We start from the raw sequence: 21094 nt of genomic DNA on the forward strand, positions 1-21094 counted from the left end.
TACAGAAATTATATTTAATATCCTGAAATAAATGAAAAATACACATGCTTTTTTAATCATCTATAAATAAGATGTATTTTTTTTTCTAGCCCATCTTTGTGGAGAAGGCTGGAATCATGTTGGGGATGCTTGTCTTAGAATCAATTCCAGTAGAGAAAGCTATGACAATGCCAAACTTTATTGCTATAATCTCAGTGGAAATCTTGCTTCATTAACAACCTCAAAAGAGGTCGAATTTGTTCTGGATGAAATACAAAAGTATACGCAACAGGTAACAATTATACTTACTTACATTATGGAAATGTGCTGATAATCCTGTAATTATTGGCAATGATTCATTCTTTTTGTATTTTAATACATTATTTTTACTAAATCTTGGAAGTTAAAGTGTAACTGATTTCAGAAATGAACTAGTAGAGAACTCATCTGGTATGTTTATTTAGTAATGAGGTTTTCTAAATTACTCATCTTATATTTTGTGCAGTAAACCAATGCATTATCTTATGAAGAACTCATCTCATATGACTAAGTACACTTAAAAACAGCATATAAGTTAATAATTTATTTTGAAGTATTATAACTTTGTAACTTGAAAAATCGCTCTTAATAAAAACACTAGACTAACACATTGATTATCTTTGTATATATATATTTTGTACATGTGAAAGCATATGTGTATTGTGAGTAAAGCTTTTGAATTATGCTATTTTTCTAGAAATAGACTTGCTTGAAATAATATACTTACTAATGGTTAGTAGGACTAAAACCAACTTTAAAGTATGTGTAAAATACTGGAACATACAGTATGAAGAAACAATTTCAATGTTTTAGGGCATTTTATGGAAAATTATTCCATAGAAGATGGAATATTTCCTTGAAAATGCTATCAAAATATTTTATAAGAATTTTTCAAGAGGAATTGACACTATTTTCTATTCTTAGGATGTTAAAATATAGTTAATTCCTAAGAAAATATTACATAGAAGATTTGGAAACAATTTACTAAATCTACTTTTGAAATACCATACTTAGTTCACATACTTGAAATGCTTTGAGGCCATTTTTAAAATAGAGATCTAGCCTGACCTGCGGTGGCGCAGTGGGTAAAAGCATCAACCTGAAACACTGAGGTCGCCGGTTCAAAACCCCGGGCTTCCCTGGTCAAGGCACATATGGGAGTTGATGCTTTCTGCTCCTCCCTCCCTTCTCTCTCTGTCTCTGTCTCTGTCTCTCTCTCTCTCCTGTCTCTAAAACGAATAAATAAAAAATAATCTAAAATAAAATAAAGATCTAATTGATATATAACATTATATTAATTTCGGGAGTACAACATAGTGATTTATTTTTGTGTATATTGCAAAAATTATCACCACATAAGTAGTTAGTATCTGTCACTATACATAGTTACAAAAATTTATTTTCTTGTGATGAGTTTTAAGATCTACTCTCACAACAGCTTTCAAATATGCAGTATAGTATTATTAGCTATAGTCGCCATGTTGTACATTACACCTTCATGACTTGTTTTATAACTGGATGTTTGTATCATTTGACCCCCTTCACCCATTTTGCCATCCCCACCCCCCGTTTCTGCAACCACCAGTCTGTTGTATGTATCTATGACTTTTTTTTCTGTGTGGAGATTCCACGTATCAGTGAGATCGTGTGGCATTTGTCTTTCTCTCTCTGACTTAATTCACTTTGAAATAATTTACTAAATGTGGTTTATTGGAGAGAGACCAGCCTATGGCTTGAAGGATAAGATGTATATAGTAGGAGGGATGTATGTCATATAGGAAAGACCTTTTTTTTTTTTTTTTTTACTTTTCCAAGTGAGAGGCAGGGAGATAGAGAGACAGACTCCTGCATGTGCCCCGACTGGGATCTACCTAGCAACTCCTGTCTGGGGCTGATGTTTTGCCCATCTGGGGCCATGATGGGCAAAGCATCCAAGTTATTTTTAGCACCCTGTGGTGGAGGGTCCACAAGAGCTATCCTCAGTGCCTGGGGTGATGTACTTAAACCATTCGAGCCATGGCTGTGGGAGGGGAAGAGAGAGGGAGAGAGGGGTGGAGGGGTGGAGAAGCAGATGGTTGCTTTTCCTGTGTGCCCTGACTGGGAATTGAATCTGGGGTATCTATATGCTGGGCCGATGCTCTACCACTGAGCCAAATGGCCAGTGCCTTGATTTTTTTTATTAGTTCAGAAAAATGTGACAAGGTATATCTATAAAGTTTTGTTTTTAGTTACATGGGGCATACAACATAAGATCTTTTTATATTCTTGTGAAACCAGGAGCTTCATTTCTTTAATGACAAAACTGAGACAATTACCAATGAACATTTGGAAATTAGTCCTACTGAATATGTATCACTTATAAAGAGCTCATTATTGGTAAATTCACGTTCTTTGGGTTATAGAGAGTACTAGTACTTGGCATTAGCACTCTTGCTTTTTTCCTTGTTTATAAAATATTATTTTTATTTCTTACAGTATAACCTTGAAGTGTGCTATTAAAGAAGTTGCATATTTCAAGAATACAAGTTTTAGTTGCTTGTTTTTTTCTTGTTTTATTATTATAAATCATAACGATTGGGTTAACTGTTATTTTGAATGTATAATGTACTTAGATTCCCTAATTTGTAGATTAGCATACCCTGTAAATGAAGAAATTCCTGTTTCATTAGAAAACTGAGCTTTAGCGAAATTTCAAAGGTGGAAACTTCTGCAAGGTGACATTCCATTAAGCATATCTTTATATAAAATGAATTACATCCAGAGTCATTGCAGTTGTATAAACTTAAGATAATCTTTCCTTGACAAATAAAGATCAACAACTTCATGACTTTCTAAAGAGATTCTGTGGGTCAAATGATCATTTATTTATCGGAAAAGGCTAATGAAATGTTGCAATGATTTATGGTGTGCTGTTGTAAATTTTCTTACTATAGTAGTTTATCTTTCATTTTCAACTGCCTGTTCAGTTCATTTACTGGGTAATAGTTACTTTAAATGTTTTATCAACGGCTTCATTTTTCTGTTCCTCTCTTCCTTGAAGATTCTTATCGTGATGACTTAGGGAGTAATGCTTCATTTTAAATCACTTGTCTTTACTATGGATAGTTTGGGAATATAGGCAGAGTAGCTGTGGAGTGAAGCCCAGTCATTAATATGAAATATTTGTGTTGGATTGACTCCTGCTGTTATTCTCAAGAACTGTAAGAATGTTACAGCTTTTTTGTTATAAAAATATCTTTCCGAGTAATGTATGACTATCTGAGGATCACAAGGCATAGCAGTATGTGTATCTTTATAATTAGAAACATTATTTGTTAAGTCCTATCTCTGTCTCAGGAATTGGATGGTGGAACATAACTATCTCTGTTCTAATGAACCTTGAATAGCAAAATTTATTGACTACCTGCTACATGTCCAGCACGCCACTAGGTTATATGAGATCAGCTGTCAAATGAATATACATAAGATATTTTTATTTTATTTAAGAAATATTTGTTGCATTTTAACTGTGAAATTTATTATAATTTGAGGGTTTTTTTTGTTTAGTTACAATGTATTTTAACATTTATTTATACACTTTACAGAATTCTAGGTCTTTGATCAGCCCTATAAGCTCTCTATGACCATTTGGGTAATATAGTTAGACTAAATACTGGATAGATATTTCTTATTTCAATTTTATTAAAGAATCAAATGGAGAGACACAGTCTGTATTTTAAACCAAAAAGGATGATGTATACTTTTGAAATTATTTTGTAATATAATCTTATTAGCTTAGTAATTTAGAAAATATATAGATGGGCCCTGGCCGGTTAGCTCAGTGGTAGAGCGTTGGCCTGGCGTGCGGGAGTCCTGGGTTCGATTCCTGGTCAGGGCACACAGGAGAAGTGCCCATCTGCTTCTCCACCCCTCCCCTCTCCTTCCTCTCTGTCTCTCTCTTCCCCTCCCGCAGCCAGGGCTTCATTGGAGCAAAGTTGACCTGGGTGCTGAGGATGACTCTGTGGCCTCTGCCTCAGGCGCTAGAATGGCTCTGATTGTGGCAGAGCGAAGCCCCAGATGGGCAGAGCATCGCCCCCTGGTGGGCGTGCCGGGTGGATCCTGGTAGGGCGCATGCGGGAGTCTGTCTGACTGCCTCCCTGTTTCCAACTTCAGAAAAATACAAAAAAATACAAAAAAAAAAAAAAAAAAGAAAATATATAGATGTATTATTGTGTATATTGAGGTAGAAGTGTTTAAAGATGGTGTTAGGAAGATTATAGAATGGGAGTTTTCAGCATTCATCCCTTCACAGAAACATTGGTTTGAACAGCCATCTATGTACAAAAATACCTTAACAAGAGTAAGGAATCGAGGTGAAAGATTACCGCATCAGGGAGAGACACAGAAATACGAAAAGACTCATTGAAAAGAGTAGAAAAGACAGTTTCACCTTACCTGCCTCATCCTTTGCCCACAGCTGTGGAGGGCAGTGAAACTCGTGAGAAATACACTCAGCAAGGGAGAGAAAAGTGGCGCGAGCACCTGACTTAGTCATGAACAACAGGTTTAGGCTCCCCTAGTGCTGGTGCTTGGCTGGTCTCCATGGACACGGGCACCAGACGTGCCCCAGTGCTAGACTGGCCCCGGTGGCCCTAGGCTCCAGCTGACTTAGGGTCCTGTCCTCCACAGTAGACCCCAACACCTGTGGGTCCAGGACCGGGTCCACTCCAGCATCCTTAGGCTTCAGTTTCTCTGCTGTGGACCCAACCTTCAGTCTGCCCCTACGAGCCCAGGTACCAGGCTCACCTTCTTGGACTCGGGTGGCAGGCCTTTCCCTATCAACTCGGGGCCCGGCCTGCCTGGCTGGAACCCCTGCTAACTCAGGACCAGGGCCATGCGTGTGGGCCCAGCAGTCAGGCTGGTCCTCAAGGACTCAAGCTCAAGGCCCACTCTGTGGACCCACTCACCAAGTCTGCCCACTGGACCCTTGAACAAGGCTGGCCCCCACAGAGCAAGGTTTCAGGCATGTCCTCCACACGTCAGGCACGCCCCTTTGGACCAAGGTTCTGGGCCTAGTCTGCACTGACCTAGACAGCAGGCCAGCCCAGCCAAGCAGACTCCTCATGGAGCCCAGCACACGGCCTGCCAAGAGAGGTTGACAGTAACTATCCTTACCTCCACAACTGATTAGACTGGGGTGGAGGTTGTAGTGGTCGCAGCAGCAGCAGCAGGAATGTTAAGTTCTTCAATGGTCTGGCTTCATAAGTCAGTGTTTCTATCCCCTTTTTAATAGAAGAGAAATTTAGGTTTTCAAAGGCTAAATAACCCCAATCATGTAGCTGAACGCAAAGTAGAGTTAAAAATAGTGTTCTAGTCTACATCCTTCTCCAGAATGTGCTGTAAGTGTCACTTACCCTTGGTAGGAGAAGTTGTTAGAGAGGCGGTTCTGTATATTATCAAGGGTAATTTTTAATGATGATGTACTATTTGCTAAGGACTGTGACACAGTATTTTTGCATCTAACGTTTTTAATGCCCTCTCGCTGCTGTTCACAGAAGGTGTCACCGTGGGTAGGCTTGCGCAAGATCAATATATCCTACTGGGGATGGGAAGACATGTCTCCATTCACCAACACAACGCTGCAGTGGCTCCCTGGTGAGCCGAACGATTCTGGGTTCTGTGCGTATCTGGAGAGGGCTGCAGTGGCAGGCTTGAAGGCTAACCCTTGTACCTCTATGGCAGATGGCCTTGTCTGTGAGAAACCTGTTGGTAAGTAGTCCAGTAGACTAGGATTTCTTTAAAACGTGGTTCTAACCCCTCCTTCCGCCATCCCTTCCAGGGGGTGGTAGCTTGTGGGCCTGTAGTAACTGTTGCCATGTTTATATGATGCTGATCCCCATTCATGTTTTAAAAACATGCCCACATTCTCCACTTAGTATTATTAATGACCTTAGCATGGACTTGTGAAAATCATACATTTTATTGTTTTAGACAGTCTTTATTGTTTGGGTTGAAATAGTGAGATTACGAATATATGGTTTCAGTTATTTAACGTATACTAAGAATCTGTTCTTAATTTGTTAATGTCTTTTATAATAATAGTCTTTGGAAGAAAGATTTATCTTTAAGACTAACAATTAATTTAGAATCACTTTAATCTTATGTATCTATGGTAAAAACACATTTTTTGTTATGCATATTATTAAACGGATTTCTATTAAGTGACATGAGAAAAAAATATTGAGTTCCTTTTTTTAAAAATATTGTGTTTTTGTTGTAAAATATATAGAACAAAATTTACAATTTAACCACATTTTTTTCCAGTTTTTTTGAGGTATAATGACTTTTTAAACCATTTTTTAGTGTATAGCTCAGTGACGTTAAGCGCATTCCCTTGTTGTGCGTCTGCAATCCCATCTATGTCCAGAACTTCCTATCTTTCCAAACTGAAACTCCTTACCCATTAAACAGGAAGTCCCTCCCCCCAACAACCGCCTTCTACTCTGAGTTTGACCACCCTAGGGACCTCATACGTGGAATCATAAGGTGTATATCCTTTTGTGAAGGCTTATTTCCCCTAGCATAATGTATTCAAAGTTCATGCACATTGTAGCATGTGCCAGAATTTCATTTCTTTTTAAGCCTGGATAATTATCCATTGTATGTGTATTTCATGTTTTGTTATTCATTCTTCCCTTGAGATGCTTCTACCTATTGGCTGTTGTGAGGGATGATGCTAGCTATGAGTGTAGATCAGGCGTCCCCAAACTACGGCCCACGGGCCACAATGTGGCCCCCTGAGGCCATTTATCCAGCCCCCACTGCACTTCTGGAAGGGGCACCTCTTTCATTGGTGGTCAGTGAGAGGACCACTGTATTTGGCAGCCCTCCAATGGTCTGAGGGACAGTGAACTGGCCCCCTGTGTAAAAAGTTTGGAGACCCCTGGAACGAGTCTCTGTCCCAGTTCCCACTGCACGTCTTCAGCCAGAAGTGGAATGGCTATATCGTATGGTGATTCTGTGCTTAGTTTGTGAGTCACTGTCATACTGTTCACCGTGGATGCTACACCAGTTTACATTCCCCGCAACGAAGTATGAGGGTTCTTCTGCTTTCTCCACATTCCTGTCGACATTTAAAAAAACAGTAGTCATTCTAATGGGCATAATAAATATCTTACGTAAAGATTTGATAGTAAATTATTTTATTTTATTGTTGATATAAGCAACATATTCACTGTGAGGACATCTGCTTTCATAGGTGTGGAATATTTATGTAATCGTGGCTAGGAAAATACATAGTGTACACAATATTTAGCCAAGAAATAGAAAAACTAGGTCATGTGTTACATTTATATTTATAGTTTTTAAACTATATACCTTTATGTACTTTGTTTTTAAACTTCATACATTTATGTACTTTGTAAAGGATTAAAAATTGCCAGAAATTGTAAATTTTAAATTTGCTAATGCACTTTGGGAAGTAATGGCATGTCGTCTTCATTTAAAAAATTTTAAAGAATTCATAGGGGTGACGTTGGTTAATAAAAATTATATAGATTTCAAGTGTACAATTCTATAATACATCCTCTGTATATTATAATGTGTTTTCATCTTCATTTCTTTTGTGTGTGACAGACAGAGAGGGGGACAGATAGGGACAGACAGACAGGAAGGGAGAGAGATGAGAAGCATCAGTTCTCCGTTGTGGCTCCTTAGTTGTTCATTGATTGCTTTCTCATATGTACCTTGAGTGTCGGGCTACAGGAGAGAGAGTGATCCCTTGCTCAAGCCAGCGACCCTGTGCTCAAGCTGGCAACCTCGGGGTTTCAGACCTGGGTCCTCTGCATCCCAGTCTGATGCTCTATCCACTGCACCATTGCGTAGTCAGACTCCTCTTCATTTTTAACTTTATCATGTTATTTTTGCTTTAATTTTTAATCCACACTCGGCTTGATTGGACTATTCCCTAAACTGACAAACACACACGAAACCCTATTTGCTTGTGTTCAAATGCATTTAGAAGTAAAACTTATTTGTTGATTCATTGCAGTCAGTCCTAATCAAAACGCCAGGCCATGCAAGAAGCCGTGCTCCCTGAGGACGTCTTGTTCCAACTGCACCAGCAACGGCATGGAGTGCATGTGGTGCAGCAGCACCAAGCGCTGTGTCGACTCCAACGCCTATATCATCTCGTTCCCCTATGGGCAGTGTCTGGAGTGGCAGACGGCCACCTGCTCCCGTGAGTATTCACCGGAGTGACTTTTCCGATGACGGTGGCATAGGTCACTTTCCTGTGGTGGCCAGAGGGGTGAAAAACAGTCGAAGAGGTTTTAAAAAGTGAGAAAAAAAATAGTGTCGCTGCCCATTTAAAAACCTATTCATTCCATAAGCTCCCAATTTATATTATACCATCATTGTGAACTCCGCTAGGGGTCTTACGCCAGTGGTCCCCAACACCCCCGGGCCGCGGACTGGTACCGGTCCGTGGGCCATTTGGTACTGGTCCGCAGAGAAAGAATAAATAACTTAACATTATTTCCGTTTTATTTATATTTAAGTCCGAACGATGTTTTATTTCTAAAAAATGACCAGATTCCGTCTGTTACATCCGTCTAAGACTCATTCTTGACGCTTGTCTCGGTCACGTGATACATTTATCCGTCCCACCCTAAAGGCCGGTCCGTGAAAATATTTTCTGACATTAAACCGGTCCATGGCCCAAAAAAGGTTGGGGACCACTGTCTTACCCTGCGTATTCACATTTTGTCCCGCTTGTCCTCCCCTAATTCTGCGTGTGTCCTGCAGACAGAATAACGTGTCACAGTGGAACTTAGAGAAGTACAGATTGCTTGGATGTGTCTTCTAGTGACCTTTAATCTACTCCAGGTGCCATACAGTCTCTTCCTTAGTCGCCTGTGATATTTTTCTGAGACTCTACACCAGTTGTTTTGTAAGTTTCACAATTGGATGTCGCTAATAGTTTCCTCAGGATTAGATTCAAGTTAAGCCTTTTTAATCGTTAGATTCAGCTTAAGCACTTTTGGGCGAGAGGATCGTCTCAGCGGCGGCACATCGGCTGTCGAGGCAGGACGCGCTGTCTTGGCGTGGGTGGTGAGTCCGGTCAGCGGGGCGGTTCTGGACTTGCTGCGGGTTGTGCCGTTGGTGGCGTCATGTGTAATCAGCACTGTAGGATGAAGAGGCACAGACTGCTTCTGCGGTGCTGGTCCTGTGTGGTTATGAGAGTGCTGTTTCTTGCAAAGACAAGTTGCCCCAGGATGTCACTGCCAAGGGAATGGCATACCACTCCTTGGTGGCCTTGTAGGAACTTGAAACCAAGTATGCTACCTTTGCTTGGGAGACTTTAGAATCTCAGCGTCTCACTGACAGCGGCATCCTGCTCGAAGTTGCCACGTGCAGTTTCCCTGCAGTGTGGGCTGTAACAGCTCATTCCTAGCCCTTTCTTAAGTGCCTTCCAGACTTTCTTATGGCCCATTGGCTTCCTTCTGCAGGGGCAGCCCCTGGCAACGTGACTGTGGTGACATGTAACTGTCCTGGCAGGAACATGCGTTGTCTACTCATTTATTCCTCCTTTTATTCTTCTGAGCTCTCCTGTTTTCCTCCAAGAGGAAGAACCACTTTAGAAGAAGAGCAGCTTCATATGGTTAAGATCCCTTTTGGTGGTGAATCTACTGTTGGGAGGCTTTGCCCTGAGATCTAGTGGCCCTCAGACAACATGGTCACCCAGTCATCAGCCCTTCCTGGTTGGATGGGCGACCTCATTCAGAGGTGGCCATTGGCTAACGACAAGGCAGGTGGAGATCCACTGGGGTTTTGATCACTCTCAAGGAGGATGTCCTTTACCCCAGGGGTCCAGCCAAACCCACATTTGTTTCTCACTGGGCACCACTGTGGCCTGAAGACTGCGGCCAGAGTTTACAGGCTATGGCTGTAGTGCACACTCTTCTCCCAGGCTCTTGGCATCAAGGAGAGGTGTTTCTGGGCTGAGCAAGGCTGAGCGTATTACGGGCTGAGCAAGGCTGGGCGTATTACAGGCTGAGCTCCCTGTGTCTCTTGTTTCTTAGGAAGTTTGATAAGGAACGCTGATGTATCTGATCCAGTGTGTGACAATGGGCTGGTTACAGGCATAAAACAGTCTTGCTAGCACAGAAAACATCTCATTACTAGCAGCCAACTTCTGGGGAGACTTGAGTACCAGGGCTGGAGACTTGTGAGCCAAGACAATGCTCAACCTCTCTTGTCTCAATAGCTGTGTTTGTCTCTCCACAAACACTGATGTTTGTGAAACACTAATGCTCAGTGAAGAAAGCCAGACACAAAAGACTTCATACTGTGTGACTCTGTTTACAGGAAGTTCAAAAGTAGTTGACGTTGAAGCTGTGTTATATTTTTTAGGAGTGAATATGTAGGCAGTAAAACTATAGAGTAAAGTACAAAGTTGTTATTCTGAATGTCGGAGGATACTGCTGTAAGATTGGGGGTGCTGGTTAGGAAAAGGGTACGTACGGGGAAGCACAGTCGCACTTGTGGGCTGGATGCAGGGACAAAGCGTTTGTTTACAATAATTCATTATTGTATTCTAACGTACAAATGATGCTGTATTACAATTTATGCACTTCTTTGTATATGTTTTCGGTAGGTGTTATGTTTTACAATAAAAAGGCTTGCCCTGGCCGGTTGGCTCAGCGGTAGAGCGTCGGCCTAGCATGCGGAGGACCCGGGTTCGATTCCCGGCCAGGGCACACAGGAGAAGCGCCCATTTGCTTCTCCACCCCTCCGCTGCACTTTCCCTCTCTGTCTCTCTCTTCCCCTCCTGCAGCCAAGGCTCCACTGGAGCAAAGATGGCCCGGGCGCTGGGGATGGCTTTGTGGCCTCTGCCCCAGGTGCTAGAGTAGCTCTGGTTGCAACATGGTGATGCCTAGGATGGGCAGAGCATCGCCCCCTGGTGGGCAGAGCGTCGCCCCTGGTGGGCATGCCGGGCGGATCCCGGTCGGGCGCATGCGGGAGTCTGTCTGACTGTCTCTCCCTGTTTCCAGCTTCAGAAAAATGGGGGAAAAAAAAGGCTTAAAGGTAGGGAAAAGGGAGCTTGAAAAGCACCCAAGCTCTTGCACTCTTAAAAAGTTTCTAAAAATTATTGTTAGATCTAAATTGCCTTCCTTGCTTACACATCTTCCTTGTATTTCTTTCCTTCTTTCTTATCTGTTCATCTTTTGGAGGAAAGTCTTCAGTAATTCTTTGTTGAATATATTTTCGGCTGGTAAACATGTGCTTTATTTATTTTTTGCATGTGTGGAAGTGCTTTTTTCACGTTCACTTGAATAATAAAGTGGCTGGAGCATGGATTTCTAAATAATTCTCTCCTTAGAGCTTCTAGCATTTGATGTGAAGGAGATTCGTATGCTAATTTAGTTTTCAGCTCTTTGTGGAACATTTTTTTAAGTGCTTTTAAGATTTTTTTTTATGTTTGGCATTTGGAATTTTGCAGTTTGTTTAAATTCAGTTTTTCAGTTGTTGATACAAATTTCAAAAAAAAGTAATTTTCATTGTTTTTCAACCTGAAGAGTAGTTTTTTCTCCTCTTAAAACTGCTCTTTAATGTCTTAGATTATTTTTTCTCCTATTTAATATATCTGAAAAGAGTAGATGGTAATAAGGAATAATTAGTTGTTGGAATATACCACAATATTTCTTAACTTCACTTGTCCTTTCCATCTCTTTGCTAATATTTATTTCCATAGCCTTTAAAATTCTGTGCCTTGTGTATCCTTGTGGGGAAGTGGGGAAGTGGGCATTGTATTTTGCCTCATTTGAGGTTTACTAGTAAATGGAACTTGAAGCAAATTTTACAAAGCAAGTGAGAAATAGATATGGTCTTTGTAATATGCTTTAGTATTTTCCTGTTATCATATTGTGATAGTAATGCTTCAGTTTTCACAAATTGAAGAAGAGAAATATATTGTAAGACAAATTTTGCTTAATGTTTCAAAGAAAGCTTTGTTAACAACTGGCATTATTAATAATTAATATATTTTAAGTCATTGGATATTTTATTTGTGAAAATGAAATCCAAGGGGCTCATTTAAAGCAATAATAGAAGACTTGGTTGTTATTATACAAAAGTGCAAATAAAAATGCAATCACATTGATATGGTGAAAATGGAATAACAAGAAACATGAGAACATTGTATCACAAATCTCTATATCTTTCAATATTTTGCAGGTTTATGAACATGGTCAGTTTAAACACTGTTTTCTAGGCAGATAAGAAAAGTAATCATTTGTTTAAATTGATTAAGGTTTATCTTTTAGAGCACTGTTAGTTTCACAGAAATATGGGAGGAAGGTCCTGAGATTTCTCATATATCCTCTGCCCTCCCACAAGTTCCCCCCATTAACATCCCACACTAGAGTGGTACATTTGTTACAACTGGTTTACCTTTATCGATACATCATTATTGCCCAAAGACTAGTTTATGTTAAGGTGAACTCTAGGTGGGGTACATTCTGTGAGCTCTGACGAATGTATAATGGCACGTGTCCATCATAATAGAATTACTAGATGCAGTAGGGGTTTTTTTCTTTTTTATTAATTGAGAGGCAGGGAGGCAGAGACAGACTCCCACGTGTGCCCCAACTAGGATCCACCCAGCAAGCCCCCTACTAGGTGATGCTCTGCCCATCTGGGGCTGCTGTTCCATTGCTTGGTAACAGCTGTTTTAGCAGCTGAGGCAGAGCTCTGGAGCCATCCTCGGTGCCTGGGGCCAACTTGCTGAACTTTTTGAGCCATGCTGCAGGAGGGGAAGAGAGAGAGAGAGAAAGAGAAAGAAGAGAGGGAGAGAGAGAAGGAGAAGCAGATGGATGCTTCTCTTGCCCTGATAGGGAATTGAGTCCAGGACTCCCACACGCCAGGCCGACACTCTACCACTGAGCCAACCGGCCAGCGCCTCTGTCAGTGGTTCTCAAACTTTTTGAAGTTGGGCGCATTTAAAATCCTGCAAATAATTGTAGGTGCACTATATACACATTTCTAAGAAATATCTTATAATAATTAAGTCAGATATTAAAGAAAAAATATAAAGTCCAAGTGTGCTTTTATGGTAATTAAACGAAATAAATACGACAAAATTACATTTATTCTGACATTTAAAAACATTTTTATGTTATATTTTTTGAGTTATGCTTTTTAGAATTTGTAAAAAAAAGGGGTTAAAAAATTTTAAAAATGACAAAAAGTTATCTTTTTATATATATAGATGCATTCTTAGTAAAATTTAGTAAATTCGGCAGGTCCCAGCACGAATGTGTTAAGTTTTTTCATTCTTGTGTTTATAAAAAACATGAGCCCAGTGTGTCCTAGCGATTTCTTCAATATTTGGGCATATATTTGAAAGGCAAACTCTCATTTCCTCGTCAATACATTGAAGAATTCCTCTCTTTTTACTCTTGTGTTGAGTGCTGAAAACCCCCACCATACATATCATCTTAACTTGACACCAAACAAAGGATAGAAGAAACTTGCCTCCAGTCTTTTTCCGGGGAACATGGGGAGGGGGTAGTGTAAACAATCCAGCACCACAGCTTAACAGCCTTTGCAACCCAGTTAGGCAAGTGAGGTGGGGGTTGGGCAGACTGTCAGCTTACAGCCAATTCCCCACACCTCTGTCCCCCCAAAATCTAAACTCCAAAAATCCTGTTGGTTCCATGGTCCCCAACAGGCACATATTTCTTTTGGACTGTAGGGCGCATCTGGAAATCTTCTGGTGCAACAGTGCACCCTGGTGCACACTTTGACAACCACTGGCCTATGCAGTAGTTTCGCTTCCCTAAAAATCCTTAGTGCTTTGCCTGTTCATCTCTCCCTTCCTATCGCTAATATTTTTTTATACAATTTCCGTAATTTTGCCTTTTCCAGAACATCAAGTAGTTGGAATCATACAGCATGTAGCCTTTTCAGATTGGCTTCTTTCACTTAGTAATATGTACTTACTTTTTTCCCATGTCTGTTCATGGCTTGATAGCTTATTTATTTTTAGAGCTGAATAATATTCTTTTATCTGGATATACCACAGTTGATCCATTCGCCTACTGGAGGACATCTTGGTTTCTTCCAAGTTTAGACAATTATGAATAAGCCTGCTGTAAACATCTCTGCAGATTTTTGTGTGGACACTAATTTTTCACTTCATCTGAGTAATATCAAGGAGTGTGATTGTGGACACTGTGGTAGAGTGTGTTTAGTTTTGTAGAAATCGCCAGACTTGCTGTATTTTGCATCCCACTAACAAGGATTGAGAATTCCTATTGCTTCAAGTTCCACCTGCTCGTCAGCATTTGGTGGTGTCCGTGTTCTGATTTTGACCATTCTGACAGGTGTATATGGGTATCATTGTTGTTTCAGCTTCCAGTTCCCTAATGACATATACTGCGGAGCTACTTCCATCCTTGCCGCCTGTGTATCTTTTTTTGGTGACTGTCTCGTTGCCTATTTTTCAAATTGGTTTGTGTGTTTTCTTATATTGAGTTTTAAGTGTTCTTTCATGTATTTTGAATACCAGTCTTTTATCAGATGTGTCTTTTTTTAAATGTTTCCTTTCAGTTTGTATTTTGCCTTTTTATTTCTGTAACGGTGTATTTTGTAGAGAAGAAAAATTTAAATTTTAACAAAGTTTAGTTTATTGATTCTTTCTTTCATGGATTGCGCCTTTCATATCATAACTAAAAACATCACCAAACCCAAGATCATCTAGATTTCCTAGTGCGTAGTTTTGCTTACATTATCCATCTGTTCTTTCATGCTGTCGACTTTACGCATTAGAGCCCATAGCCTATTAATCATAGTTGTTTTAAACTCCCGGTCTGGTAATTTCAGCATCCCTGTCATGCCTGGTCTGATGCTTGTTCAGTCTCTTGAATATGTGTTTTTTTGCCTTTTGGTATGTCTTATAATTCTTTTTTGATAGCAGATGTGATATATGGGTAAAAGAAACTGCTGTAAATAGGCTTTTAGTAATGTAGTAGTCAGGTGTGTGTGTGGGGGGGGAGTATTTTATAGTTTTGTGATTAGATCTCAGTCTTTATGGTAAGCCTGTGCCATATACTGTGAAATTAATTAGTGCATTTTAGGCCCCTCCTCCTCCTTAGGTGGTATAGAATGGCTAGAGGGAGCTAGATGTTGTATATTTCTTGTTTCCCATCATAGGCTATTTCTCTTTAATTAGGTCAGGTAAGCTCTGTTAAATAGTTTCTCCAGGGTTTGGTAAGAAGAACAGAATGCTCTGGCATATTTTAAAATGGTTCCTTTCCTCTCCCCACTGCTTGGAGCCCAAGGGGACTTTTTTTTTATATTCACCCTAAGGGTGTGGGTAGAGCTCCTGAAGATAAAGCTCACAAAAGTGTGGGGTTCCTCCTAAGGCTGTGTCCCCTGGAGATTTTAACTTTCAGAGTTGTCCACAGTGAGCCTCCAGCCATTCTTCAGGTACAGCTCAGCATTTACTCTGGCCCTGGTTCCTGCAGAGGTTAAAATTGTGTCATTCGTGGTCCACTTGTGTGTCTCTCTAATTTTGGGAGTAGTGGTTTGCCCTGTGACCCCACTTCTGTGATAGCTCTAAGAAGACTTACTGATTTTTCAGTTTGTGTTGCTTTTTTACTTTTTGTTAGGATGGAGTGGTGACTTCTAAGCTTCTAGCCTTCTGGACGGGAAACCAGAAATCTTCAATAAGCATTTGATGACACAATTTCTTGCAGATTGCTTTTTCAAAATCTTATATATTTCAAAGACCATAGTAAATATTTTACAACTTAATCTTGTGAAAAGCCAAAAATAGAATAAAACAAAATAAAAATGACTGCAGAGAGCAGTTTGGGGATTGCAGAAGGAAAAGAGGGATGGGAGGCCATGGACGAGGGTAGGGAGAGGCGCATGGTGATGGAGGGAGACTTGACTGCAGGTGGTGAGCACAATGCAATAAATAGACAGATGATGTAATACAGAATCGTACACTGGAAACCTGTGTGAATTTTAATAACCAATGTCACCCCAATAAATTCTATAGAAAAATAAAAAGAATCAACAAAAAGAAAAAAATGACCGCCCTAATTACTTACAGCTCATACATAAGTCTCTGTACTATCCATAACTTAGGAAGCGTGCCTGTTATTGTTTTCTGTAAGAAAAAGAGAAACCATTAGGGTCTGTCAGTGTTTGAGTCAGCGTTAAACGCTAAAGAATGAATTTTCTACAGGGTTAACATTAGTCACTTGTGTTTAATGACTCAAAGCATATTCTTCCTTTGTAAATTTCTTATTAAAGAAATATAGGAGATGGTGCTCATTTTCCACCTTCTTACATCCATCTCTAAAATGCTGAGCATGCAAAAAATTCATAACAGCAAATCATGTTGTAACTGATGAATTCTTTAATCCAATATTCTACTATCCCTGCCCAATTCTGCATATTGAATTCCTGATGTTCACCAAGATGCTGTACCATCGTTTGCAGCAGTCTGGGGGACATTTTTGTTCTTAATAATATTAAAATACTGAGTAAAATATTAAATAATTAAATATTAATTATTTAATATTTTAATAATATTAAAATAATGACGTTATTACCACAACAATGAAATTGAGTCTGCCAGAAATCTACCTTTTTTTTTCCTTTGGGAAAAATGTGACTAGAAGACATTGTTCATGGTGCCTTGTCTCTGTGTCACCATCTTCCATGGATACACAATTCCTAAGACAAAGTGTGCCTGTTCTAGCAAAGTATCAGTGAACGTAATTAAAGAGAGTCTCCACCCAATACAGGATACTCTGAATTGACACTTTAAATCATTGCATAGGAACTAATATAAATATGATGGCGGCCTATAACATGTTCATCCTTGCAACAGGCATCACAGTATCAATGGGCTTTGTTGAGGGTCACAGGTTATACATCAATTAAACAGAAAAGATTGAGCTTTAGTGAGTGAGTCTTGGAGTGAGTGATATTCTGAAGTCCTGTAAGTTAGAGACAGTCTGAGCTGCTAGTTACCTGGCTAAGGCAGAGCACGTTCCCATTCAGCGTGGCTCTCTGGGTGGGGTTGAGGTTAGTAATCACAGGAGAGCCAAATATTAGTATCTTGGACCCTTGGAAAGAGCATGGTCCTGAGAGGCAGTCCTTACGTGGCTCCGTCATTGCAGGGGCTGGGCAGGCATCACTTACCCTGAACACAGTTTTTCCTTCAAGTTCTTCACTAGACACAACAAGAGCAGCTAAAAGGGAAATGTGCACTGGACCCCCCGGCTAAGCTCTATATCGCAGCCAATGGGAAATATACACTGGACCACCATCCCCAGCTATGCTCCCCAAAGGTCCTAATACTGGCCAAGTTCAGGAGTCTAAGTTCTGAATTCATTTTTCTCTATGTCATAGTCACCCCCCTTTTTTAATCCTCAAGTTGGTCCCTGCATCTCCTCTTTGTTCATGATGAACGTTCTCTTTGCTTTAAGTAGTTGCTCTCTTGGGCATTATTACAAAAAAATGTTTACATAAACTATTGATGATCTTTTATAGTCTTTTTTTTTTCCCCAGGTCACATTTATTTCTCTATTAGCTTACCATTCCATTTGAATATAAAGTCATGTAACATGTGTGTTACTGTCCCTGTCGTGCAGCTCAGAATTGTTCCGGATTGAGAACCTGTGGACAGTGTTTGGAGCAGCCTGGGTGTGGCTGGTGCAATGATCCCAGCAACACAGGGAGAGGACACTGCATTGAAGGGTCCTCCCGAGGACCAATGAAGCTTGTAGGGACGCACAGTAATGAGATGGTTCTTGACTCGGGTCTTTGTCCTAAAGAGAAGAACTATGAGTGGTCCTTTATCCAGTGTCCAGGTAAGAAAAATGTGATGAAAGCAATTTCAGTTTTTCAATCATTATTTTTTTCAAACAATTTCAGAAAACAAGAATATATTTTTCCTTTCTTAAAATGAAGATTTAGAAAAAAAATAACAAAGACGATGAGGCTTAAAATAATATTGTTCCTTATACCTATCTCTTATATACATTGTATTCTGTTCAGAATCATTAAATAAGCTAACCAGATACATTCCATAAAATTATTAGATTTGGTTTCATGTTAGTTAAGAGGAAATAATATTGGCTTATTTTCTATCTTAGTATTATAATGTCTCAGAATTCAAAGGTGACTCTGTAGATCCAGTCAACCTTCATGCTGAGTTTGGGGATTTTCTCTGTAATACCCAAAGTACAACATTTATAACCATGACTCTATACTGATTCAAAGGGTTGAAGACATAATAAATGGACAAATACTTGTTACAGAAAAAAATTTAAATAATAAATGTAGAAGGATGAGGGAAATAAAAAAAATATCCCTGTTTGAACCCTACAGGAATAAGTACTGTAAGAATAATCCACTTAAGAATGTTGAAATTAGGGGGTGAAACTTGAAGGTAACTGAAGAGTATCACTTTAAAAGTTTGCAAATTCATCAAAAGGACATAACATTTTTAAACATTTTCACCTATTAACAAACTTTGAAAAACAGATGAAGGTTTTTTTTTTTGTTGTTTTTTTTTTAAAAATATTTATTTATTTATTTCAGAGACAGCGCAAGAATCAGAGAGAGGAATAGATAGGGACAGAGAGACAGGAACGGAGAGAGATGAGAAGCATCAATCATCAGTTTTTCGTTGTGACACCTTAGCTGTTCATTGATTGCTTTCTCATATGTGCCTTGACCGTGGGCCTTCAGCAGACTGAGTAACCCCTTGCTGGAGTCAGCGACCTTGGATCCAAGCTGGTGAGCTTTTTGCTCACACCAGATGAGCCTGCGCTCAAGCTGGCGACCTCGGGGTCTCGAACCTGGGTCCTTCCGCATCCCAGTCTGATGCTCTATCCACTGCACCACCGCCTGGTCAGGCAGATGAAGGTTTAATGGCGCATGATCACAAATCCTTTTACTCTTCAGAGACATTATAGCATACCACTTTCTACTTTGATTTTGTAGCTGGTACTATACCTGTTTGTTTTTTCTCTTACCACTGTTTTTTTTGAGAGTGTATTAGTTTTCTGTTGCAGCATAAAAAATTATCGTAAATTTAGAGGCTTAAACAATACCCATTCATAGTTCACAGCTTCGTATGTCCAATATTGGGGATTGGCCTGGCTGGCTTCTCTGCTTCGGGTCTTAAAGGCTGAAATCAAGGTGTTGGTCAGGCTTCTGTTTGGAAGTTCTGGAGAAGAACCTGCTTCCAAGCTTATTGATAGTGTTGGTGGAATTCAGTTCCTTGTGGCTGTAGGACTGAGGTGCCTGTCTTCCAATTGGCTGTTAGCCAGTGACCACTTCATGTTCTAAGGAGTGCTCACATTCTCCCCCACATGTCCCCCTTTATCTCCAGCTAGCAATGTAGAGTCTCAGAAACTCAAATGGGGTCTCTCATACTTTTAATCTCCTTCCTCAAGTAGACTCCAGTTCCTTGTAAGGGATTATCTGATTGGGTCCATCCAGGATGATCTCCCTTTTTTAAACGCAGCTGTGCCATGGAACATACCTAATCATCAGAGTGACTAGTCATTGTATGATACGTACAGGTCCCTGACACACTCAGGAGGGATCCATTAGCATTCGATTAAATAACTGAGTACTATTCCATGACCTCATTGACACATAAGACTGTCTACCCATTCAAAGTGTATAACTCAGTGGTTTTTATTTACAGAATTATGCAACCATTACTAAATCAATTTTAAAATATTTTTATCCCCAAAAGAAACCTGATAATTAGTAACAGTCACTGCACATCAAAGCCCCACTTACCCTGTAGGCCCCAGGCAGCCACTGGTCTTTATATCTGGATTTGCCTGTTCTAGATATTTTATATGAACTGAATCATATAATTGTAGTCTTTTGTGACTGGCTGTTTTTCACTATGCATAATATTTTCAAGGTTTATTTATGTTGTAGCGTGTCTCAGTACTTTACTTTTTTACCAAATACTATTCCATTATAAGAGTGTACTACATTCTGTTTATCCGTTCACCACTTGATGGACATTTGGATGTTTCCAGTTTTTGGCTTTTTGAATAATCCCTTTATGCGCATCCATGTACAAGTTATGTGTAGACATATTTTCATTACTTTGGGAATGAAATATCTGGGTCAAAAAGAAACTATGTCTAACCTTTTGAGGAACAACCAGACTGTTCCAAAGCGGCTTCATTGTCTTCCATTCCCACCAGCAGGGCACAAGGGTTCAATTACTCCACCCCTTTGCCAAACACTGGTTATTTCACATATTTTGATTATACTCATCCTGATGGGTGTGAGGTTTTATTGCATTGTGGTTTTGATTTGCAATTTCTTTTTTTTTTTTTTACAGAGACAGAGAGAGTCAGAGAGAGGGATAGATAGGGACAGACAGGAACGGAGAGAGATGAGAAGCATCAATCATTAGTTTTTTGTTGTGACACCTTAGTTGTTCATTGACTGCTTTCTCATATGTGCCTTGACAATGGGGCTACAGCAGACCAAGTAACCCCTTGCTCGAGCCAGCGACCTTGGGTCCAAGTTGGTGAGCTTTGCTCAAACCAGATGAGCCCGCGCTCAAGCCAGCGACCTTGGGGTCTCGGACCTGGGTCCTCTGCATCCCAGTCCAACACTCTACCCACTGCGCCACCGCCTGGTCATGCATTTGCAATTTCTTGTTGGCTAATGATGCTGAACATTTTTTTTATGTGCGTTGGCCATTTACTTGTCTTTTTTTGGACAAATGTCTATCAGATTCTTTGCCCATTATTAAATTGGGGTACTTGTCTTTTTACTATTAAACTGGAGGAGTTCTTTATATATTCTGAATATAAGCCCCGTGTCAAAAATTGACTAGCAGATATTTTCTCTCATTCTGGGGGTTGCCTTTTTCATTTTTTTGTGTCTTTTGAATCACAAACATTTTTAATTTTGATCCTATCCTTTTTTTAATTGTTTCTTGTGCTATTGGTGACATTTCTGTGAAACATGAATAACGTAAGATTCCAAAGATTTATGCCTTTTCTTTTAAGAGTGTAACAGTTTT

General features: G+C 39.9%; 1 protein-coding gene across 2 annotated transcripts in view; it reads left to right on the plus strand.

Annotated features, from left to right (window-relative positions):
- Positions 1–21094, plus strand: part of ATRNL1 (attractin like 1) — a 546562-nt gene that overhangs the window by 112967 nt on the left and 412501 nt on the right. For both annotated transcript variants that reach the window (XM_066238474.1, XM_066238473.1), the window contains exons 15-18: positions 90–271; positions 5553–5766; positions 8048–8236; positions 17673–17891. In XM_066238474.1, coding sequence (XP_066094571.1) covers positions 90–271; positions 5553–5766; positions 8048–8236; positions 17673–17891 — 804 coding nt within the window. The remainder of the gene's footprint in view (positions 1–89; positions 272–5552; positions 5767–8047; positions 8237–17672; positions 17892–21094) is intronic.

This window comes from Saccopteryx bilineata, chromosome 7, assembly GCF_036850765.1.
Source record: "Saccopteryx bilineata isolate mSacBil1 chromosome 7, mSacBil1_pri_phased_curated, whole genome shotgun sequence".
In the NCBI taxonomy this organism is placed as follows: Eukaryota; Metazoa; Chordata; class Mammalia; order Chiroptera; family Emballonuridae; genus Saccopteryx; species Saccopteryx bilineata.